At 42.4% G+C, this 21,369-nt stretch overlaps 3 protein-coding genes across 6 annotated transcripts in view; 1 reads left to right on the top strand and 2 right to left on the bottom strand.

Annotated features, from left to right (window-relative positions):
- The window catches only part of ppp1r9a (protein phosphatase 1, regulatory subunit 9A), a 69,536-nt gene extending 67,797 nt beyond the window's left edge, over positions 1-1,739 (bottom strand). The window contains exon 1 of the mRNA XM_084080937.1: positions 1,671-1,739. The gene's annotated coding sequence lies outside the window, so the exon portion shown is untranslated. The remainder of the gene's footprint in view (positions 1-1,670) is intronic.
- casd1 (CAS1 domain containing 1) overlaps positions 1-21,369 on the bottom strand; it is a 272,242-nt gene that overhangs the window by 232,075 nt on the left and 18,798 nt on the right. For 2 of the 3 annotated variants that reach the window (XM_084080940.1, XM_084080939.1), the window contains one exon: positions 16,392-19,808. In XM_084080940.1, coding sequence (XP_083937066.1) covers positions 19,539-19,808 — 270 coding nt within the window. In that variant the 3' untranslated portion in view covers positions 16,392-19,538. Of the gene's footprint in view, positions 1-16,391; positions 19,809-21,369 lie in introns of those variants that run through there. The other variant, XR_014602467.1, reaches the window with a different exon arrangement.
- On the top strand, positions 311-16,271 carry sgce (sarcoglycan, epsilon). 2 transcript variants are annotated; one of them, XM_084080945.1, is made up of 11 exons: positions 311-460; positions 8,286-8,408; positions 8,742-8,899; positions 9,629-9,701; positions 10,801-10,999; positions 12,000-12,162; positions 12,391-12,605; positions 13,209-13,235; positions 13,772-13,960; positions 14,475-14,518; positions 15,832-16,271. In XM_084080945.1, exons 1-11 carry the CDS (start codon positions 424-426, stop codon positions 15,846-15,848), a joined length of 1,245 nt encoding a protein of 414 aa, XP_083937071.1. In that variant the 5' UTR covers positions 311-423; the 3' UTR covers positions 15,849-16,271. The 2 variants fall into 2 exon arrangements, with proteins under 2 accessions (XP_083937071.1, XP_083937072.1); XM_084080946.1 differs by lacking the exon at positions 311-460 and adding an exon at positions 1,140-1,237.

Raw genomic sequence — 21,369 nt, 5'->3', positions numbered from 1 at the left:
GGCTCCGAGTGTTCCCACTAGGGAAAGTAGGTCTCCAACATCTTCAAACCGTTTTTATTTTGGTGAGTAGCGAAAGTATATTTTAGATTTTTACTACAGACGAGAGGCTGCGACCACTGCGCTACCGCGGGTTTGCGTGCAACGGCTCGAAAGTAACATATCGTTAAGGAGAACTCCTTCTAACGCTATGGACCAGAGAACATAACGGGCTATTAGCTGCCAGATGTTCCAACCGCTCCCAACCAATGGGAAGAGGCGCTGCTCCCTGAACGTGCTGCTGCTGCTGCGAAGGAAGGAAAGAAGGAGGCGGAGGAGGAAGGAATGCTGAGAAGAAGAAGGGATGCTTGTTATGGCTGTCAAACTACAGGCGATTAGAGAGACGACCCTTTTCATGTTTGATTAACGGGACTCGTCGCATTCATCATGGACGCTTCCGCTCTCACCTTATGGCTGTCTATGGGTAGGTACGGACACACCGACAGCATTTAGGAGATGTTAACGTGCACTTTTGATGCAGTGCCGTCTTGTTGGCATTGTGGCTAACTAGTTAGCCTGCTGCTACTGGGCTATTCTGCTGCACAGCTCATTTTTTCCAAGGGGTTGGTGAGTGAGTGGTGGAAAAAACGGCTAACAGCAACAGACCGTTATCTGGGTGGAGTTGTTGAGGTAGTGGAAGCATGCAATTTAAAATCTAGGCATTTGCAGTTCTTTACATGGAATAATGGCTAATTAGATATTTATAGATTTCTGTTTGCTGTACGTCATGCTAAACCATCTCTTCTGGTGCAGGCCTGTAGTGTATGATTTAAGGAAAGTCAGGTGTGTCAGGAATATTTAATTACATTGCTAGGCCTACATTTAGGCAATGATTTATCTGCTAAAAATAATAATAATAAAATAGTAATAATAAAATAGGCAACTTGCAAAGAGTTAGCATTACACTGTTGCAACCAGATGCCATTCAGATAGATGTGAAATATTACAAAAGTCATCATATTTATTTCCATTTTAAAAGATAATAGTCTCCAAAGGTAAGATTGTCTCTACAATATTAGGGTCAGGGAGGCAGGGTTATGTGTTCTTTTCAGAATGCCATGAATTGTTCTACTTTTGTTTTCATTTATCGATCCAATAGTTTACATTGTGCATGCCTTTGATGACAAACACAACGATTTACATGAAAGAAATGTGGAGCATTCCATGGGCTTGAAGCAGAGAACGCCGTTGCATAGAGATGGTGAGTCGGTGTGTGTGTGTGTGCACACACGCATAGTGTGGTGTTGCACACAACATCTCTGTTCCCTCCCCTTGTCATAACAGCTGACATGCTCAAGTGGTTTTCCCATTCACATTTGTCTTTAGTGATGTCTATGTTATCCTACTACAGATGTGGTGCTCTTACAGTTGCTGTAACACTGGCTTTTTATTGTAGTCAAGTCTAACCCTAACCCCATTGCTGATTACATAACTGATATTAAATCTTTTTTATTTCACCACACAGAATGACTTCTACTTTCCTATGCAGAGCTCTGTGACATAAAGATTTGTCTAACATCCATCCCCCTGCATAGAAGAGCGGCCTTCTCCCTCACCAAAATATTGATTCTAACGTTGTGGGAATTACAGTATTTTAGAGTAGTCTGCTTAGCAAGGCTAATAGATGAACTTACCTTTGTGTCAAAAGAATCTATCTGCAATTCAAGTTGATCTAAAGAGTGGAATCATCTGTATTCTTTCTCTTCAGCCATTGTTTTCTGCATATCAAGACACAAAGCACTTTCACTTCCAGGTCTGTCTTTTTAGAATGAGTTGCCTTAAACTCGTGGCTCAATCCAAACAGTAGGATTCCTTGTTGTCAGGGTTCCGTCACTGAAAACCAAAGAAGCACATGCACTCCTCCTGACTAGAATAATAATAATAATAATAATAAATTTTATTTGTATTGCACTTTACATTTGAAACAAACCTCAAAGTGCTACAGTACATAATAAAACAAGATAGAAAACCATTTGCAGAAATCAAAAGTAAAAACAGGTTAAAAACAAGTTTAAAAACATATTTAAAAAAAAAAAAAAAAAAAAAAAAAAAAAAAAAGAAAAAAAAAGAGAGGCAGGGTTATTAAAACCGGCTTAAAAAGCTAACCAAATGCTTTGTTAAAATGGTAAGTTTTTAGTGCTCTCTTAAAAGTGTTCACAGATTGAGGAGCTCTGAGATGGTCTGGGAGTGAGTTCCACAGCCGGGGGGCAGCTGCACAAAAAGCTCGATCTCCCATAGTGCGGAGGTTGGTGTGCCGTTCCTTGAGCTTGTTGGTATTTCCGGATCGGAGGCTGCGGGTGGCGGTCTGTGGTTCGATCAATTCCTTGAGGTAGGGGGGGGCATTTCCGTAGATGCACTGGTGGGTTAACAGGGTGATTTTGAATTCTGTCCGGGAGGAGATGGGAAGCCAGTGCAGTGATTTGAGAATGGGGGTGATGTGATCGTATTTGCGCACTCTCGTCAGGATCCTAGCAGCGCTGTTCTGAACGTATTGGAGCTTTTGAAGGCTCTTGCTGGGGATCCCGACGAGAAGTGCATTACAGTAGTCCAACCTGGAGGAGACAAAGGCGTGGACCAACTTTTCGGCGTCAGGAAGAGTGAGGGTGGGACGGAGTTTAGCTATATTTCTAAGGTGGAAGAAGGATGTTTTGCAGAGGTGTTTGATGTGGGTCTCATAGTTGAGGCGGGGGTCCATTTTGACGCCCAGGTTGGTAACAACTGATGAGAGGGGAAGGTCCTGGCCAGAGAAGGTGATGCTTGTTATGGGGGATGATTTAACTTGGTGTGGGGTGCCGATGAGAATGGCCTCGGTTTTGGAGCTGTTGAGTTGAAGAAAGTTGTGTTTCATCCACGCCTTTGTCTCCTCCAGGCAGATGGTGATTATGGATGAAGGTGATGGTGACGGGGATGGCAGTGGGACTGCAGAGCGGGGGGGACAGGGGGGGTCCATTTTTATGTAGAGCTGTGTGTCATCAGCATAGCAATGGAATGATAGTCCATGCCTGCTGATGACACGGCCGAGGGGGAGCATATACAGGGTGAATAGGGTGGGGCCAAGCACGGATCCTTGGGGGACACCACAAGTGACAGGTTGGGTGGGGGAATGAGCACCTCCCATGGAGACGCACTCGGTCCTTCCGGTCAGGTAGGACCGGAACCAGTCCAGGGAGGTATCACAGAGTCCGATGGTGGAGTGGAGGCGATTGAGGAGGATGGTGTGATCGACAGTGTCAAAGGCTGCAGTGAGGTCCAGGAGGATGAGGAGGGAGGGGGAGCCATTGTCAGAAGCAGTGAGGATGTCGTTGGTGACCCTGACCAGTGCTGTTTCGGTACTGTGAGCGGAGCGGAAACCAGACTGGAATTTTTCGGAGATGTGGTTATTGTTGAGGTGGTGTTGCAGTTGGGTGGCGACTATTTTTTCCAGCACCTTGGAGAGGAATGGTAGGTTTGAGATGGGCCTGTAATTTGCGAGAACGTCCGGGTCTAAGGTGGGTTTTTTGAGGAGGGGAGTGATAATGGCCGTTTTTAGAGCTGATGGAACGTGACCGGATTGTAGGGAATGGTTTATTGCATTGGTGATCAGGGGGCTTATGGCTTGGATGTGTGATTTGACCAGGGCTGTGGGAAAGGGGTCCAGAGTGCATGTGGAAGGCTTCATCCGGCTGATGGTGTCCTCAACCTCTTGCTGCGTGGTGGGAGAAAAACAGCAAAGAGGCTGGGGGGCCCCAGACTGTGGGATGGCAGTTGGAGCAGATGGAGTGGGGGGGCCGGAGAGGGAGGAACGTATAGTGTCAACTTTGGTTCTGAAGAAGACCATGAAGTCGTTGCACTGTTCTGCAGTGATGGCTCTGTTTGAAGGGGGTTGAGGTTTTAGGAAGTGATTTATGGTTGAGAAAAGCTGTTTTGAGTTGCCGGGACTGTTATTGATAATGTTTGAGTAGAATTTGGACTGAGCGTCTCTGAGGGACTTAGTGTAGGCCTTTTGGTGTTCCCTGTAGGCCATTTTATGAACCGTGAGCCCTGAGGTCTTGAGCCGCCGTTCCAGGACACGCCCTGCAGCCTTCATTTTCCGCAGCTCGCTGGTGAACCATGGAGCTGAACGTGAGAATGTGACTGTTCTTGATTTTATTGGGGCGTGAGTGTCGAGGAGCCTACTCAGGGATTGGTTGTAGTAGTCCACCGATTCATTTGCTGATGAATGGGTTGCAGAGGCGAGATGATGGAGGTCCAAGGTCAAGGTGTCCGGATTGATGTGTTTGAAGTTTCTGAAGTGGATTTCACGCTTGGGTTTGGTGTGGGAGGGTGGAAATGGCAGTTCCATGGAAATGACCTTGTGGTCGGACACGCCCATTTCGTAAACCAGTATGTTATTAACCGGGGCTGAGTCAGTGATAACTAAATCTAATGTGTGCCCCTTTGTGTGTGTATAACACGCTAGAATAACACGCTCACAGCTGATTCAAAACAAAAAGAATCTTCCTAAGATATCTAGCTGTTGGAGGAACAAGGGCGGGTTATTATTAAGTAGCCACTGGCATTATTAAGTAAGGCATCACTCCTGAGACTATCACAGGTCAGTTAGTCCAAGGGTGGCCAATAACGTTATAAAATCAGGTTAGCCATTCCAACCACCTGCCAGGCCTGACTAGGTAATCTAGTGTGAGATTGTGTGTGTGTGTGTGTGTGTGTGTGTGTGTGTGTGTGTGTGTGTGTGTGTGTGTGTGTGTGTGTGTGTGTGTGTGTGTGTGTGTGTGTGTGTGTGTGCGCACGCGCACGCGCATACAGCACGTGTGTGTGCGTGTGTATGCAGGTGTGAAAAAGAAACAAAAGGGTGTTAGCAGCAGGAATGTGCACATAAAGTGTGTGAAAGAGAATATATGCACTGGCATTGCAGGTAACTGTAGTTAACTATATGTATTATTGAATACGTCCTCTTTAGGTATGTCTGTAAGTCTGCACATATTTGCAGTGTAGCTAGATACCCCAGGTTAGCCTGCAGTGAGCAGTTTAGCATTAATTAACCTTTAATGGGTGATGTATTAGATAAGAGGCCCGCAGTCCATCATCTTGAGAAGGCCTGGCCCAGGTACAAGCAGCCAGGAATAACCAGATCTCATGGTATTAGCACAACCTCGTCACAGCTTTAACGAGTCAGGTTTACTTACCTTGGCTGGAATCACAGTGAGGAGGCTGTTGGATTTAAAAAGAGGATAAAACTCAATCAAGTATGGAATCTCAGAAGAGGAATGGCTGCTACTTCAGGTTACCAGTGACCTGCATTTTAACCACTTGGGGCTCAGGTTGAGCAGAGTCCATCAAGGGCAGAGGGCTCTACTAGTGTATTTTCTGTTTTGTGTTATTGTGGGAAAAGCTGTCGCAGAAAATAGCAGATCGGCAAACTCACAACGTGTCACAACGCGTCGCACCACGACACGTCGTGAGCTTGTCGATCTGCTATTTTGTCGATCTGCTATTTTCTTTTCAGCACACAGTACGGATGCTGGGGTTTCAGTGGATAACTAAGTGTTTGTAAATCCTTAAGGGTACAGCAGTAGAGGTGACAGCTGAGGGCCGAACACACATTTCAATTCCCATAGGTAATTCCCCATTCCTCACGCCAGTGGCGGAGACCAGGCCATCTGGGCTGCTTGCCTGTCTCATCTGTGGATGGGCAGTAATTGCTAACACCATATCAGGGGGTCTCTGAGTATACAATGGCCAATACTTGACCTTGACCAGGAGTGTGTGTGACCGTGGCCCTTTGTGTGGTGAAGAATTGATGAGGCCCCTATGGCTCGACTAATAGAATCTGGGCTCACTGCGAGTGTGACTGTGTGTGCATTGAGAACGGGATTTGCGGATCAAGTGAACCCATCATGGATGCTGCCGCCAATGTGATGAAATTGAATGAAGTTTTATTCTCTGCTCCAGAATATCCCACCTGCTAATTATGTTCATTGTGCCGTATAGTTGCAGCAAGAACAGCAATCATAGATTAGTTGCACTCTCCTGGCTTCAACAATGCTGCCATCAAATGTGACGTGGCAAGATTTAGCTACAGCATTCTCGAAGCAACAGTACAGTACATACACAGCTACTGCTAAATGCCATTGATCAAACCTTTGGGCTCAAAGTCCATATGGTCAATATAAAGTGTGAATAGTGGCTAGGCCTAGGCCACATGTAGTCCAGCTTAGCATGCATCTGGGACTATTGTATTATTTTCTGTTTACAACAAATCTTTTATCTAGATTGAATTTAGAATATTAGGCAATTTGGCAATGTGGAGACGGAGAGCCCATAGGATAGTGTGTTTCTTAATAATTTATCTGAGCTTGGGGCGCCCGCTGGCCTAGCGGTCCAGGCGCATACCACATGTCTGGTCATCCAGTCTTACAGCGTGTCGCGGGTTCGACTCCCGATCCCGGCGACCTTTGCTGTGTGTCTTCTCCCCATTTCCTGTCAGCCTACTTTCCTCTCAAAAAAATAAAGGCAGGTAAGCCCCAAAAAATATCTTTAAAAAAAAAAAAAGTTATCTGAGCTTGTTGCTTAATCCTCATTCCGGAGTGATTTAACTAACCCTAACCCTTTGTTAGCTATTTAATTCCAAATCAGAAGAGTTCTCTTTTCCAGACACCCATTAATACATAGTTAAAGCTGAAAATGGAGTTACTTATAATGACAAGGGTTGGGTGCTCAAAGTACAAAGCTGCATTGACACCAGATGCGATAAAATGAATGATGTGACACCAGATGTGACATTTTCACGTGAAATTATTTGGCTGCATTTTATTTCAAAACGCAACATACATTTGAGTTTCATCTGCAACATACCATGGTCAGTGGCATCAAAGGCCTTTTGTAGGTCTAAGAACACCAACAACAGTACTTCCCTCTGTAATACATCAGTCAGGGCTGTTGAAACCATGAGCATATTGTAGGGTGAAAGAGGAGAAGGAATTAGAGGAGAAGTGAAGAAAACTATTGAAGACATTGTGCCAGTAGGGAGGTGCCCACACACCCTCAGCTTTCTCAAGCTGTTCTCTATAGCTGCTTAATGCAGCTAGAATGTGTCCGCAGGCTAACAGTCCAAAACTCTCTCTTATGCTTTCTCTCTGACATTTTACTGCAGTTCTCAACCTTGCTCTTCTCCCCCCCCCATCCACTTCTCTTACTTGCCCACAGTGATACAAAATATATATATAGAGAAAAAAAATCGAGAACAGAAAAATGGTATGCAAAAATGTAGACAGCTCGAAAGAGGAGGGAGGAAGGGAAGTGATGCATGATGCAGAGAGAAATAAATGGCACACAACACCTCCAGCTCTCTGTTGCGTAAACCTCTGGTAAGGGGCTGCCATTTGCCACAAAAAAAGACTAAGTGTGTGTTTGTGTTTGAAATGGACTGGGACTAAACTGAGAGCTTAATGGAGGTAAGAGTAAGAGACAGAAATGAATGGACCCCACTAAGCCTGTGTGTGTGTGTGTGTGTGTGTGTGTGTGTGTGTGTGTGTGTGTGTGTGTGTGTGTGTGTGTGTGTGTGTGTGTGTGTGTGTGTGTGTGTGTGTGTGTGTGTGTGTGTGTGTGTGTGTGTGTGTGTGTGTGTGTGTGTGTGTGTTTGGACTGATAAGGAAGCGAAGGACAGCCTGCCAAAAATGATCACACCCATCTCCTTCTTTCTTTAACTTATAAACGTGTAAAGTCTGATTTCATTAAAGAGCTATTTATATACTATAAATAATATGTGATAATATCAAGACATATCAAACATTGATGTGTGGATCATAAATATTGTGATATCATTTTACAATATCAGCGACTTTCAGTGCCACTGTCTATTGCTTTCCTCACCCCAGGTGATTTTAAATAGGCTGTTGTGTGTGTCTTTATGGTTCTCTGCTTCTCTAAAGCATATCATAGTTCTTCTAGAAGCTAATAACTGGGAAATAGAGGCTTTGCCTTTACACTTGGCTGTTTGCTTTTTTTTCTTAGCTGCGGGACAAGATAGCTGTTGAGTGAGAGGCAGGCTAGATGAGTCAACAAATACTGTATATAGTCATGAGAAGTGTCATGAGATAGTCCTGAGAAGTGTTTCTTTGTACCAGGTTTGTTGGTCACATTAACCTGAGGGTTAGGTGTGTTTGGTTTCCCCTCTATAACCCTTACCAATCAGGTTTGGTCATTAACATTGAAGAATAACTCAAGTGGTCAAAAAGTAATTACCTGTGTGTCCTCTCTGTCTGCTCTAGTGGTCACCATCTTGTCGAGGTCGCATGCGGACCGGAACGTCTACCCTTCTGCTGGCGTGCTATTCGTCCATGTGCTGGAGAGGGAATACTTCAAAGGAGAGTTCCCTGCCTACCCAAAGTCAGGTAGGCAAGTATAACAATACTGTGTCAATTATATATATTATATATATATATATATATATATATATATATATATATTATATATATATATATATATATATATATATATATATATATATATATATATATATATATATATATATATATATACACACTCATACACACACACACACACACACACACACACACACACACACACACACACACACACACACACACACACACACACACACACACACACACACACACACACACACACACACACACACACACACACACATACATATAACAGATCCTTGGGGTACCCATTATAAAACTGTCCTCTCTGTACTGTAGGTGATTCCAGTAATGACCCCATTACATTCAACACCAATCTGATGGGCTACCCTGACAGGCCAGGTTGGCTACGCTACATTCAGAGGACCCCTCACGGTGATGGAGTGCTCTATGGCTCCCCCACAGCCGAGCACATTGGCAAGCCCACCATCATAAAGGTGGGTGAGTCTCACTGAGGCAGTGAAAAACTCTAAAAGACATGACGATGGGGCTGTTATTGTCAGTGAGCCAAACGGAAGCCACTATTGCTTTTGTTATAGTCTATGACAGATACAACTAAGGATAAGGATTAGAAATTGCATTTGACATTGATTTAACAACATTATCAACTTTGGAAGTAACTGGTCTCAGCTGTTTGTTCTCCTTTGCAGTACGGCATATTTTAACCACATGAACCCTAGCGTCCCTATTCTAGGCGTGTCATAATAGGCGAACATTCTGTCTATGAAGTGTATAGAGTTTAAGTGGTTAAGTGTATGATCTCTAGCAGTCCTATTCTGTGGCAAACTTTCAGCAAAAATAGCAGATCTACAAGTTCACAACACGTTGCAATGTGTGCTTGTAGATTAGCTATTTTCAGAAGATATTTGGTGTAGAGGGAAAAAGGAGGGCGCCTAGTGTAGACCCTTTGAGGACTTTGGTCAACTAAGTATATAGGGCTTAAGTGGTTAAATGCCATTATGTATTTTCCCAGCTTCTTCCCTCCCCTTAAGCTACTGTAGCAAAATATTTCCCCAAAAAGCTTAACCTCTCCCAGCATGTGCCTCTATACGGGGTCCCAGTTAGGTTTGGAGCCTATGTGCCGTATCTATCTCAGCCTTGTCCAGAGAGTTGCTGCCGTATAAGCTGCACTGATCTAGGCTTAAACTTTCACCCGTGTGTTGCAGATTACCGCTTATAACAGACGCACATTTGAGACAGCGCAGAACAACTTGATCATAAACATCATGTCTACTGAAGGTAAGAGCTTAGGTCAAATGGAGATCAGAACATGCAGCGATTAAACATGTGATTACATCTACAGGATGCATCCAATGATGCAGCAGATAATGTCTCTTCCTTCTTAGGAAGTGAAGGATGCTTACAAACCTGGTAAAAGGAAGTGTTGAATTAGAGTGTTACACTAACTGTACTATTGCTATCACAATAAATAAAATGTTTGACATGTATTGTGTATTCTATAGCATTGATGGTGTCACTGTTTGTGAGTGATGAGTTGGGGCGTAACAGTTAATTGAACGAATCGATTTAATTCATTATAAAAATAATAAGTTGTATTAAATGTATTTTTTTAAATGGCAATGTAGCAGATCTATAAGATCACAATGTATCGCGATGCAACGCGGTACAAGCTTGTACAGTACTTCAGCCATAATTTATGGATAATCCCAATGATCTCAATGTATAGTAAATGATCACCTACTGTCCAATGATGTGTCTACAGTCAGCCTCTAGTGCTTCATTTACAACAACATCTGTTTGCATCTGTATGACTGTGCACTGTCTCGTTGACCAGTCACGGTACATGTAGCACAATATGGATTGCGAGTAGGGTGAGAGCTCAGCAGATGTTCCCCGCGTCGCTGTGACATCACTCTCCCTGTGCCGTGATGTCATCAGCCATCTGGCCCCTGAGAAAGGAGGCCAAGTGGTAACAGCGGCGGGCAGACACGTCGGCGTCATCTAGGCGTTGGAGAGGCTGTGCTATAATAGAGCCGTGATTACGTATCAGTGTTAGCGACGCAATAATGGCACCTTTGGTAATAATGTTCAACAGTGCAGCACTATGCTTGCTTTCCAGAGTTTATTGGTTCATAGATTCTGATTCTCTGACATTTCCTATCCTCCTAACTGCCTTCACTCTCTCTACTGCAGAATGTGCACAGCTCTCGATTTTCTCTCTACTCTACTGATGTTCAGTCTTAACCTCTGCCCTCTCTTCTTTTACTTCCTTCCCACCTCATCTGACTCTTTCTCATTACCCTCCTCCCCCTCTGATATCCCTCCCCTCACCGTCTCCCTCCCTGCCCTGGTATCTCCTCGTCATACCTCCACTCAGAGTTCCCGCTGCCCTACCAAGCAGAGTTCTACATCAGGAATATGAACGTGGAGGAGATGCTGGCCAGCGAGGTGCTGGGAGACTTCCTGGGGGCCGTGAAGAACGTGTGGCAGCCAGAACGCCTCAATGCCATCAATATCACGTCGGCACTGGATCGCGGCGGTCGCGTCCCCTTACCCATCAACAACCTCAAGGAAGGGTGAGGATGTTAATGCATGTGCCGGTTTTCCCATTAAAATCGTCAACCAACCAATCACAATTACTCAAATGGGCTTGTTAAGGCCTGAAGCACGCAGCACTGCGGCTAGGGAGTTTTGTACTAATGTATGGCTTCATGGATCTATGGGAGACTGATGGATCTGTATAACAGCATCAGACAAATGCTTAAATTATCACTAATCACTATATGAGTGACACAGTGCACATGTTTGAGACTTTTTATTATTTTCATACTATGCATGTTTTTAACTCTATATACATTCTGCAAACATTATTTAGTCTAAAGACAACAATTCTACCATTTTGTAGATAGATGTTTTGGTCTCTGAGAACTATGGTGCCCTGAATGCATATTTGAAATGCATGATCACATATTGTGCCTGACCTTGTAGGAAACAAACCAGTGCACAGCGGTAAAGAAATGGGCCTAAAGTTAAACACAAACGCAACTGTTCATCCGCAGCTAGTGTACATTCTTTTCTGCACAAGGAGGATGTTCATCACCTGTCTCCATGATAGAAGTCCTAGGCAGTTCTCTCTCACCGTCTCTCTTGGCATTTTGGTCGTGTTGTGCTGAGGTTTACTTTAATTGGATCTTACGGTGCAAACTTCACTGTACGTTTAGAGAGTACACTCATAATTGACACTTCCAGTTTGTTTCCCACGTCATGCTGACGTTATGAAAGTGACTATAGGATGGCTCAGATGGGGGATGGTGCTTCAGCTTTTATGAGCCTCAGCGCAGTACAGTAGATAGATACAAAATAAGTTGAATACCTTCATGCTCAAATAGGGACTCTGGCTAAAATTATGCATAGGTTGGCCTTGTATGAACCTATATGATGTAATAGGATGTAAGTTTCTTGTTTTTTTGTACTGTGTTCCACTCTTGCATGGGAAGTGTTTTAATGCGACCACATACTATACAGACCTACGTGTGGTGTCTCTTTAAAGCCATACCCTGGTCTTCCTGTCTCCAGGGTGTATGTGATGGTGGGGGCTGATGTTCCCTTCTCATCGTGCCTGCGCGAGGTTGAGAGCCCCCACAATCAGCTCCGCTGCAGCCAGGAGATGGAGCCCGTCATCAGCTGTGACAAGAAGTTCAAAGCACAGTTCCAGATCGACTGGTGCAAGATCTCCCTGGTGAGGATGTCACAAATTGTCTGGATTGGGAAAAAAGCACGCTCTTAATGCTGTTTGTGAAATTCCATCCGTCATATTAGTGACACATCCTTTTGCACAACGAGTTGTTAAGCATTATGTTGAGCAAGATCGTTTTTCCTACATTATAGTATACTGAGCTATGTGCACCACACAGTTGGATACTGACTAATATAGGTTTAATAAGGTTTTATGCTTTCCATTCTTCAGGTCGATATCACCAAGGTAGTCACGATACATAGTAACCGCCCAGACCCGGGCACTGGGGTCCTGCCGGATTTTGGGGAGTACAACCCTCCCTCCGAATCTCTGAAAGGCAGGGACTACTTTTCCGACTTCCTGGTCACGCTGGCGGTTCCCTCTGCAGTGGCTCTAGTTCTCTTCTTCATCCTCGGATACTCCATGTGCTGCCGTCGGGAAGGGGTGTAAGTTTGCTCCGTCTGTTTTTGTACGTGCACGTTTACAAAACACTTAAAACAGTACAAACAATGGAGGAAACCTAGCATATAACACAGGACACATCAAATTCAGTTTTTTTCTGATTGGGTAGGGGAGCTAGTATTGGAAAGGAATAAGTAGAGAACATTTAACAAGTGCTACTAACTAGTGCAGGGCTACTGTTGACGCCACTCGCAAGGGCACTTTTATTGGTTAAAAATATTTTTCACCAAAGCATAAATCATGCTTTAACTGTAAGCTTGTGACACAAGTGTTTATATTCTGGAATTGGAATTGCAGCTTGTCATTACCATCCAATATTATGATACACTATCCATACACCTTTTGTTTTGTATTTTCATGCACCTCATGATGTTTCTAAACATAGCCGTGACATTGATGGTCATTCATTTATTGCCCAAGGCCACCATTATTCTCCTCCATATACAGGCTGGGAGAGATGTGCCCCCCATCCATCTCTTCACTTCCACCACCCACATCTCTAAGCCAACACTCCATTCACTTCTGTGTGGATGTCTCTCAGACTATTAATATTAGAATTTAATTCATCCATTTTGTTTTGTTCCTAGGGAAAAAAGAAACATGCAAACACCAGAGTAAGTGTTTTACCTCTCCTGTGTTTTGCTTTTCTCTCTTTCTCTGGTTTATTCTTGCAACTCCTTAGTTTCAGGTTTGTTTTAGCTCCTTCTCTTTGATTTGCTGTTTTGCCATGATCTTCGTTGTCATTGATGACATTCTCATATTCATTCATTCATACACTCACTCACGTGCTGGCATTCATCCATCCAATGAGCTGCTCAAAAATGGATAAGATTAGGGAAGGTATGTTATTTGACACTGGTCAATTGCTGATATACAGTACACACAATACATACTGTACACTATAAAGCAGATACACAAAGAGATCAGTGCTACAAGTATAGGCTGTTGGTCTTTAACTAATATACTTTACGGATGAGTTATATGTATTTTATGAATGAGTATTATGTTGAAATACTCCAGGTGTTTCAATAAAACCAAAATACTTCACTCCAGTGTGTTTCAAAAGGAACCAACTAGGTTTGTCAAAATTACACAGAGAACTGCAATGAAATCTCTCACACGTATCTCCACTTTGCTCTTCGTCCTACAGCATTCAGCTCGTTCACCACAGCTCCATCCAAAAGTCCACCAAGGAGCTGAGGAACATGTCCAAGAATCGTGAGATCTCCTGGCCCCTCTCCACTCTGCCGGTCTTCAACCCCGTCAGCGGCGAGGTGGTGCCCCCCATCCACCCAGACAACTACGAGACCACCAGCATGCCTCTCATGCAGACACAGACGTGAGTTGATGGTCTAACCATGTGCGCGCGCACACGCGCACACACACACACACACACACACACACACACACACACACACACACACACACACACACACACACACACACACAACCATCCCATAATCAACACGTGTGTTGATTTAGGCTGATGGGGCACATAGAAAGTCATACACATCCTCCATCCTCATTAGGAGGCACACAAATGCATGGCTAATGGGCGTCATTACAGGGAACTGTACTTTAAGTCGGAACATTGTTAAGGCATATTTTTACCGTCCCAGCTATGCCACGTATGTTTAAAACTAAAGCTGTAGGAAGATAAGTCAAAGTATTTACAAATAAGAACAGGGGCTTAGGGGGATCCAGGCAGTCCCATGATGTTTGGTAATGGGCTTGAAGCTCAGAAAAAAAGTTGTTGATTTTGCTAATGCTAAGTGTAATATACTTTCACATGATATCAGACCCCTTATGCGTGCCATAAGCCACTGCTGCAATTTTATCTTTTCTAATTCCAGGAACCTGCAAAACCAGATTACTATACCACAGCAACAGCCATCAGGTTAGTGTTGGCTAAAGCCTATGTACAATTGACACTATTAATCTGCTTTACTGTGAATGAATATATATTGTAAATAGTAATATTATGCATTTAATACTATGTAATATTGTAAGTACTGGATGTAAGTATACTATATTTCAGTTAGCCTCATTGTGTAAATAGACAATAATACTCATTGTGTCTACAGAATGAAAGCAATGGGAAATGCAATACAAAAATACAAGAAATTGATTAAAGTACATTAGGGTGTCTATACTATCCCATATACAAAATCAACCAAAAGAGCACAATGGCAAGTTGAAATTAAAACAAAATGATGTTGTAGGTAGTAATTCATCAGTTACATTTATTAGTTAATGAGCCTTGATGGCAAAAGCTTATCCACCTTTTCACTTCAATCTGGACTTGGGGGGGGGGGGGGGGGGTTAAAAGAGCATTGCCAGCTTTTGTAAATAATGGGATAAGAGTTCCATGACAAAGGTTTGGGTTGACTGGAAGTCATTCGTTGGCAATGTCCTTAGTAACAGAATGGATAGTGCATCAAGCACATAACCGCAACGCTCGATACTGTGTTATATGTATTTGCCCCTCCCTTTCCTCACTCAACTTCATGTCTCTCTTCTATACTGTCTTGTTTAACTAAAAGCAAAAATCTTGCCAACAAATTCAAGCTCCTGCATTCTGAACTATCTACAGCTGAGAAACCGTTTTTGGTTAAAGTAGTCAACACAATAATAAATAAATACATGCATGAATCACTAACCATGTTTGAGTAATTGACTAATTTATCAGAGAAAAAGCATGAGATCTTCACTTTTCTGGCAACTTGTCTATTGAAGCCACTGTGTAGTGTTAAAGCGCCCTCTAGTGTCCATGATGTAGAACTGCATGAGACTTCCAGTATTAATCTGATTGTTTCTGTCCATTCACTGCTAACAAAGGAGATAATTATGTCATGTCAACATTTCGAAGATTGGAGGTGGGTATTTTAGCCTGCTTCTTGTTCCGTTTTATTATTGTGGATTATTACAAAAGAGGGTGTAACAATATAATGATATATCATCCATGGTTGGACAACAGGAGTGGGAATTTCACCTAATTTAAAACATTTGTATTATTTTCTGATTGCAATTAGGGTTTTTTTATGGAGAGCCTCTTGCAAATATTGACGTAGTATTTACAAGAGGGTCTCCACTTCAGCTCATTTGCTCATTTTCCTACACTTCCTGAATTTTAACGCACCTGCTGTTCATCCAGAATCTTGGTGACAGTGCCAACATTTTCTTATTCTGATTTTAATCAATTTATTTTAGGTAAATGGTATTCCTGAGGAAAGAAAGGTGGCTGAAGCACTTAACTTGTGACCAGAATCGCCAGCGTTGGAGCTGATTTTTGAGTGCCCATTTTTTATCACTTTTTATCCATTACATTTGTGCCAATCTGCATGCCTTCAAATTGTCCATATGCACTTGGTATTTCTATTGAGATATTTAAAACAAATGCAGGCCTGTGTGTAAGAATGAGAAACAGAACTCTGTTTATTCAAGTACATCCGGTAGCATATTTTGTAATATTGAGTAATTTTAAAGATGAAGATGTAAGATTAATATGTTTGTATTTTTACTTGGCTGGTCTTGCACAATGGTCCTGTTTGAGGGACGGTTTGACATGGAACTGATTTAGCTGTCTCTGTGTGATCGTTTGGTGTACCCATGTCATATGATAACAGTAAAATAAAGAGATTATAAGTACATGTCCTATTGAATTCAAAGAAACAAATTACGTCTCATCAACTCACCTGAACCATCTTGTTTGTCCACAAATACAAGTCAAAACATGAAATTTTATGAAGTATGTATTATTAACAATGTAAAACGGAATAAAGGCATTTATAAATAAAATGAATACATTTCACATTTTTAAGACATCACAAAATAATAAAAAATACATAAACTTCTTTCAAAGAGGCCCTGCAATGGGTTATAATAGTTGCTTCTTTTACATTGTGACCTAAAATAAAATACAAGGCCTGAAATTACCAAATGTATAGAATTCTGATCATTGACAAGGAAAAATTGTAAACTTTTCACATCAGAAGGAAATGGCAGCTTAGAATTGCCAATTTCATCAGTACAATGAGGTGAAGCTGGATGATTGAAGTTACATTTCAAATTGGCTTTTATTCAACTTAGGAGCCTCAAGTCCCCTATTGTGCATCATTGGGGGGGAAACAAGTACTACCAGCATAAAATTCTTTAGACAAATTGTTCCACTCTGTAGGAAAACTGATTGTGTAAAAAGCTGGCTTGTGGACCCATAATGGCTACATAAACATGTAGAAAGAAACCTCACCCTAAATCTGTTAACTTTCCCATGGCACAGGAAATAGACAACTCATGTGATAAACCCCTTAAACTTATTGTACAGTTTTGTTTGTATGAATATTGTTACATCTGCAGAGTTTTCTTGACATCTAGCTAAAGCATTGGGTTCACACTATAAATGTGCTGAGACAGTACTTAAACTGCAGCAAAGTTAGTCCATTAGTATTTTCGCTATTGTATTTTACATTTATGTAATTTTGTGTAAAAAATACAAGTGGTGACTGATCCGACTTTTGCTAACTTGACAAACTTAAAGAGGTGGTGCCATGGTTTTGCACTTTTTCTGTTTTTTATGTGTCTATGAGGTTGATAGAACTTCATTAAGCCCCCTGGTGGTGTTTTTTATGGTGTTTTATTATTTATGTCTTCTCTGACTATTTTGAGTTTCTTCCTGGAGGCTGAAACCTTGAGGGTCAAACGTGCCAATAGAAAAACAGCCATTTAATGACACAGTAAAAATATACCCTCCCCCTCATTATCATAACACAACAGGTGTGGGCATGAGGAGGAGGAGGGACTCGCACAGGTGGGTGGTGCCAGGTACCAGGTATACTTAATGAGCTGGCGGCGTGCCCACAGAAAAATGTAATTTTATCACTTTCTGTACAATTTTTTGAAAAAAAATCTTCCTCCTAGTATAACCATAATACCTGATGATTATGTTTTAGGGGGGGGGGGGGGGAATCACTGAAAATCAAGGCACCCCGTCTTTAAGAAATACTGACATCTTTCTGTGAGCTAAAGTATAGCTCTCACCTCAAATCAATGTCTTGTCAAGAAGCCAAAAATCAAATAGCCCAGTTTACATTTCTCATGAGAAATGAGTAGTCACCGAGTACTCGTGTCCAGTACTCACTGAGTTGACATAATTACCATGTTACATTATTGATGATGTTTCCAAGTGCATTATGACTATAAGGAAATGTAAGCCACTGAGAAAAGTTTCATGATCAAAGTCTTTCAGTCAGGTTGAGAAATTGCACATCCACTTATCAATACCATAACATTCATTCACTCATCAACAAAGTGGTTTGGCTACCGACTGAAGCATGAAGTATTAGTTAGCTATGATGTCCTACTGTACAATATGTACAAACCAGTGCATTTTCTGCCAGTTCCATGAGGCCAGTCGTAAAGAAGAGGACAAGAACACTGCTAGAATATACAAAATAAAACATTACTAGCTCTCTACACTTCTCTCTCTCTCTCTCTCTCACACACACACACACACACACACACACACACACACACACACACACACACACACACACACACACACACACACACACACACACACACACACACACACACACACACACACACACACACACACACACACACACACACACACACACACACACACACACACACACACACACACACACACACTTAATGTATCCCAAGTAGGATAGCCTGACATCAGAAGGCAAAAACTGCCTCTGAAAAGCGTCTTTGATGTCTACCAGAAAGGTCATGTAAAATGTGATGGGGAAGGATACAGAAATTCCTACCTAATGTCCTTCACAAACAGCAGTTGTTGGCGTACTGTATGAAAAATAGTAAAGAAAAAAAAAGAAAGAAATTCTGTATAAAATATATAAGCTTAATTTAAATCATTAAATACTGTACATATCACATAATTTCTGAGCTACAATAGGTGATCACAGCACCTTTTAGCACAAGGCAAAATGTTTGTTCTAAAAATCACTAGGAACTATAGGAAGGAGAAAAAAAAAGAAAAGAAAAATCAGTTACCGGATATTCCAAGAATTTTATCAATTGCACTCCATGTATTTGATCACCCACACTTGATGGTCCATATTTTTCTAAATGAGATATTTTAACACTATAAAAAAATACTGTAAAGAGCAAATCAAGTGGCATTTGTACATGTGTATGTGGCGTGACTGAACAATTCAGCAATATGACTACACATTTGAATTACGTAAACTGTCGATCGAGCACCTGTGTGCGTAAACTGTGATGGAGTGTAAAATTGAGGGTCAACAAAATAAAATAGAAAGTAATAATCTGAATGAGTGGAATACACCTTTAACTGCTACCCTCATGCGGACGGAGGGTGTAAGAGAGATTCCTCCCAGAATGGCCTTTGAGCAGACTGATGTGTGTGACATAATGACAGGAAGTACGCGTTTGAAAGGAACTCAATATTTGGGCTGGCGAAGCAGTGCTGCAAAAAAACTCACACGGCAAGCGTGAGGTCATTCGACTTGAAATGAGGACCTCCGTTTTGTTTTTCTTTTGTTTTTAAAATCCACACTCCCTACCCCTTCCTAAAGTCTATCTACTGTAATCCTCTAGAGCATCCCCCCCTGTTTTACACTATTCTCCTAAAAGGAACGAGCCCACACCTGGAGCGGGCTCCTCTTCTTCAGTGTACGACTTGTTCTAACCCAGCAACCAATTGCAGAGTCGATGCTCGGCTCCAACATGGCCGAAGGTGGCGTTTTCGTGTCCTCCCTTGGGGGCCTCCATGTTGTCACCAAACATAACTGGGACAGTGTCCCGTGGCCTCCAACAGCCCTTCCAAAACCAGGCCTGCTCCCAGCTTGGACCTAAACGTCTTTAACGTCCGTCCGGCCAGCTTGCTCTACCCCAGGCGGGGAGCCCTGCCTTCAGGCATCAGGCGTAGGCTGGTTACCTCTGGTCAGCAGCAGGACGACCAGGCTGCAGATCCCCATTCCCACCAGTCGTTTCAACAGGGCCGTGTTGTCTTTGGGGATGACTACCTGGGCCAGGTCATTGGTGATGAGGGAGATCTCGTGGGCCACACAGACAAAGATGAAGGTGCTGATGAGGATGTTGAGCGAGGGGTGCCCCGGGATGAGGACCAGGATGCCTTTGGTGTCCGCCGCCAGCCAAATGTGGTACTGGCAAATAAACAGCTGGTGGGGGGGGGAGGGAGAGAGAGAGAGAGAGAGAGAGAGAGAGAGATGGACAGAGAAAGAGAGAGGGACGGGGGACAGATGAGTGACTGAATGAGTTCATGTGTGGAGTCCTGCAGTAGTGGCTGACAATAGTTGCTATGCATCACATAATGAACTAGAAAGTACTATTCCTGAAGAAACAGTGTGGGATCGCTAAGAATGTTGATAGTATCACACTAGAAAGTTCTGTTCCTGATTAATTCTGTCTTACCTATTTATATTACATATTGTGATGTCACGTGAAGCTTGACCAATCCGAAAACGGGCGGAATAATAATAATAAATATAGCTGCAAGCAGCGATAATACGGGGCCAGTGAATAGAGAGAGAGACATGGAAACGGAATAGATTGAAGAGAGAGAGAGTTTTGACAACAATACTTTTGAATAAGCATTTCATGTTATCTTTAACATGAAATACTCTCAAATTAGCATTTCATGTTATCTTTAACAATTGCACATGCATTATTTGATGCAGTTATGTTTTGTGCAATGCAATTGAAAAGTGGAATGACCCACCCACAGACAGACAGACAAAAAGCAAAGTGCAATAATAGCACAATAAGACATGGAAAGGGAATAGATTGAAATTGAGACAAAGCAAATGATTCCAACAGGCGAATATTCTTTTCAGCCCAACCCAGCTGAGGTGGTCATATATAGGACGCAGGGGGGCAATCCCAGGTGAAAAACCTCACCCATTGACATCTCAACCTATTGCCATTGACAGGAATCAAACTCTCGACCTTTGGATTCACAGGCTGAGACACTACCTATAGGGCTATAGCTTTGTCCAGGCTGAGGTCATCTGCTGAAGATAAAAGTGAACCAGTGAAAGCAGCCGATCTACAAGCTCAGAAACATGTTGCTATCTGAAAAGTTTTGAGATTGTAGATCGGTTATTTTCACAATGAAGTTTGTCATACATTGCAAAAACATACTCTCTCCAAGAAGCATTTCATCATTACCTTTAACAGTTGCACATGTATTCAATGATACAGTCATGTTGTTTGCAATTCAACTTAAATTAAGTCTGCATCAAGAGAGGCTTGAACTGGCGACCCTGAGATTGTGAGGCCTTCATTTAAGGGAGATGCCATTGGCCCAACAGATAAGTAACTGTGAAAAAGGAGATCACACAGATGATACAGTTTCACGCAAATAGCTGAAAAATCCTGGGTTTAAGTGTTTTTCAAACTGCTCAAAATTGCGGACAATCTAAGGGCGGAGCTTACTGGTCAAAGCGATAGATGTGTTCCTCATGAGTCAAGGCACATGTGTAAGCAAGTTTCACGACTTTCGGCCAAACGAGGCATGACTTATGCCTGTTTAAAGTCTGCCTTTTCAAAAAATTGCTATAGCGCCCCCTTTTGGCCAATTGGAGTGAGATTGGTTTCAGTGATATTTGGAATGACCCTGTACATTTCTGCCAAGTTTCAAAGAAATGTGAGTCTGCATGTATGTTTTATGCACAGATGAATAATTTTCATAAAACTGTAAAAGTTAAAATCTATCTCCTC

This window comes from Gymnoscopelus microlampas (assembly GCF_963454915.1).
Source record: "Gymnoscopelus microlampas genome assembly, chromosome: 15".
NCBI classification, from domain to species: domain Eukaryota; kingdom Metazoa; phylum Chordata; class Actinopteri; order Myctophiformes; family Myctophidae; genus Gymnoscopelus; species Gymnoscopelus microlampas.
The sequence above is the reverse complement of the archived record's forward strand: the minus strand, read 5'-3'. Positions and strand labels throughout refer to the sequence as shown.

Bases quoted from the DNA above. Each gene is read 5' to 3' on its own strand.
- sgce (XM_084080945.1), top strand. From the start codon at position 424: ATGGACGCTTCCGCTCTCACCTTATGGCTGTCTATGG. The intron at 8,409-8,741 runs GTAGGCAAGTAT...TCTGTACTGTAG, and splicing joins CCCTGCCTACCCAAAGTCAG to GTGATTCCAGTAATGACCCC. The intron at 12,606-13,208 runs GTAAGTTTGCTC...TTTTGTTCCTAG, and splicing joins TGCTGCCGTCGGGAAGGGGT to GGAAAAAAGAAACATGCAAA.